Source organism: Clytia hemisphaerica, unplaced genomic scaffold, assembly GCF_902728285.1.
Source record: "Clytia hemisphaerica strain Z4C2 unplaced genomic scaffold, Clytia hemisphaerica genome assembly, whole genome shotgun sequence".
Classification (NCBI taxonomy): Eukaryota; Metazoa; Cnidaria; class Hydrozoa; order Leptothecata; family Clytiidae; genus Clytia; species Clytia hemisphaerica.
Genome location: NW_027104349.1, coordinates 1 through 3,183, shown reverse-complemented (window position 1 = coordinate 3,183; position 3,183 = coordinate 1). Strand labels below are relative to the sequence as shown.

The following is a 3,183-nucleotide window of genomic DNA, read 5'->3' as shown; positions in this document are numbered from 1 at the left end:
TGTATAATTTAGGATATCAATGAAAAGAGCGAAGAACAGATGTCAAAAAATAGCAGTGGAAGAAATGGTGAAACTGAACTGTCAAGTAAAGCTAACTAGTTGGCTTTGCAGGGCAAGGGTGCCAGGCTTCGAGTGAAACCATCCTTGAGGAGGACTTGAAAGTCAACCCGCATACCATGAAGATTAGTTCAAGAGGTGATGTTTCAAAAGTAACAATGGATTATTTTCTTGTTAACAACCCCCGTCTGGGTCGATTTTATCTGCTTCCAAAAATTCATAAGCGGTTGCACAGTGTCCCTGGGAGACCAGTAATTTCTAATTCTGGTTATATCACAGAAAATATTTCAGCCTTTGTAGATCGTCACCTCCAACCCCTTGCAAAGCAGGTGAAGTCATTTGTTAAAGATACAAATGATTTTCTGTGTAAACTGCATCATGTGAAGTTGCCTAAGGATGCCATTCTATACACAGCAGATGTTGTAGGGTTGTACCCTAATATTCCCCATGACGAAGGTTTGGCCGCAGTGCGCAATGCTCTTAAGCGGCGGGAGGATAAAGTCTATTTCTTCTGAAACCCTTTTAGAACTCACAGAGCTTGTGCTTAAGAATAATATCTTCGAGCACGATGGTAGGTTTTTTAAACAAAAGAGGGGGGCTGCTATAGGTACTAAGATGGCGCCATCATATGCGATTCTTTTCATGGACGATTACGAGCAAAAACTTCTCGAAAGTGCCAAGGAAAAGCCTCTCGTATGGTGGTGGTATATTGATGATGTTTTTTTTCATCTGGGAGCATGGGGAGGAGAAACTCATGCTTTCCTTAGATCATCTTAACCAAGCTGAGTCTAGCATTAAGTTCACTGCTAATTATTCCCGACTCAGTTGATTCCTGGATGGAACGTTCTTCGTCATGGGGAAGCCTCATTACGATCTCTCCACAGCCCACTGATACGACCAATATATTCGCGCTTCTTCTGTCTAAGGTATCTTTGAAACGCTCGATACCATACAGCCAGGCTCTTCGTCTCAATCGAATCTGTTCAGAGCCTAATTTTTTCGACCTTAGGTGCGGTCAGCTTAAACAATGGCTTTTAGAAAGAGAAAAAATCAGCGCTACGACCTCTTATTTCAAGAACGGGAGAGAAAGACCAACCCGGGAGTAAAGTTGAACATCACATACCATCCTGCGTATTCTAAGCTTAAGTCTATTTTATCGAAGATTCATATTTTGCTAACGGACGATGATGAGCCCCGCAAATTTTTCCGAAACATCCCAGTTGTTGGTTTTAAGCGGGGGAAAAGTCTGAAAGATCTTTTGGTTCGTGCTTAATTGCTTGTCAAAATTAAAGGTAACGGGGGAAGTAATAATTCTGTAATATATAGGAAATCTTACAAAAACAAACAGAAAAAGACAGTTTGTTATCTTTTAAAATTCATATTTTTTTTTGTCTTTGTTCAAATAATAGCCTCAAAAGATTAATTAAACATTGAAAATACTAACATTTTGTGCAGTTTCATCTATTTCTGTTTCTAAATCTTTATTTCCATCATCCAAAAGCTGTAAAACAACATCGATATCTTCCTTAATAAGCAGAGTAATGACTGTATAATCCGCCAACTTGTAAATTTGTGCACCATCAATAACACGTGGCCGACGAATTCAAGTTTTTTTCGGGTTTCCTAACCATGGGTCCGTATATAAGCTATGGAGAAATACATGAAAAAAACCTAATAGATATTTTTACAAAACTTTCTTACTATCTTCCAGAACTTTAGTGTAGCCTTTTAGCTCCCTACCCCTCCACTTTTTAGCCCCCCCCCCCCTGAGTTTGAAAAATAAGACAGCTCCCACCTCTCCCTCCCCAAATAAATAATATTCTTCAAGGCTTGAAATACCTGTGGAGAAGAGAATTGAAGGTTATAACGATGATAATGATGTTGATTTTGGTATCGAAATAAAGAAGAATGGCGATGGTGAAAACGAAAATGAAGGAAAAATTGAAAGTGCGACTGAAAATGAAGATGAACTAGCTGAAAGTGCGAACGAAGATGAGAGCGAAAACGAGACGGAACATGAAACATCGTGTGCTGACGAGAATGGCGATGATAAAAACGAAAATGAAGGAGAAATTGAAAATGCGAGTGAAAACGAAGGTGAAATAGTTGAAAGTGCGAACGAAGATGAGAGTGAAAACGAGACAGAATCAGAAACACCATGTGCTCACGAGATGTGCAGAATAGTTGAATATGAGGGAGGAAATGCATGCCAAAATTGTGAGACCCAAAAAAGGCTCAAATATATGCATGTGATTTATGTGCACAGACTTTCGAATACAAATGTCGCCTTCTTAAACACTTGAAGAAACATACATCTGACAGTGAAAAAATCTGTCCAAACTGTGGAAAAACGTTTAGAAGGATAGATCACTTCAACCTTCACAAAAACCTTTGCGAAGACTTTGTCCCAACTTTTCCAGAGGAGTTAGAATCACCATGCCTTTCATTGAAGTTTCACGCTGAAAGTATGGTATGTTATCGAGACTGAAAATGATAACGTGGTCATGTTTACAGTAAGATCTATACAAGAAAAAAATCATAAGCAAAGGTTTCAATGTTTCACTGGGATCTGTTCTTTCCCTTCGTCCATTCTTTGTGGCCTACCAAACTGAAAAGGAATTGTCTCTTTGTCTTTGTTTGTTTGTTTGAATAGTAGGCTATTGTTTGAACCGGTAAAAAAACAAGCCAAAAAAGATGGTGACAAAATCACAGGGTCAGTGACCAGCTATTTTATGTCTGCTTCTGTGTGTCCAAAATCTTCAAACGGTTTCTATCAGTGGAAATGTGTAAATGGAAAGTGCAAAGACTGCAAGTCAGTTCAGCCATTGAATTTAAAATGTCAAAACGATGAAACTCAAGTCAAGGTTTCATAATTTGAGAAAACTGTCACTGAATACATCAATCGAAAAAAAGAAAGAAAGAAATCAACCAAGAGAGAGAGAGAGTTGACCATTCCTGAAAAGTTAAGATCAATGAAAAGGGAATATCTAATTTAGGACCTTTGGGAAATCTACTGTATGGATTTTTCTGAAAATGGGACCCAAAAGTTTAAATATGAACTACAATCTAGTCATTTTAATAAGAACCAATACTCTCTTCATTGCACGATTGGAAATGAAAACTTCA

General features: G+C 38.2%; 1 protein-coding gene across 1 annotated transcript; it reads left to right on the top strand.

Moving 5' to 3' along the window:
• Positions 1–672: 672 nt before the first annotated feature.
• LOC136818028 (tripartite motif-containing protein 44-like) lies at positions 673–2,274 on the top strand (the record flags this gene model as incomplete). Its single annotated transcript, XM_067074396.1, has 2 exons — positions 673–761; positions 1,886–2,274. Coding segments are annotated over exons 1-2 (478 nt in total), but the record flags the coding sequence as incomplete, so codon positions are not given.
• Between the last annotated feature and the right edge of the window lie 909 nt (positions 2,275–3,183).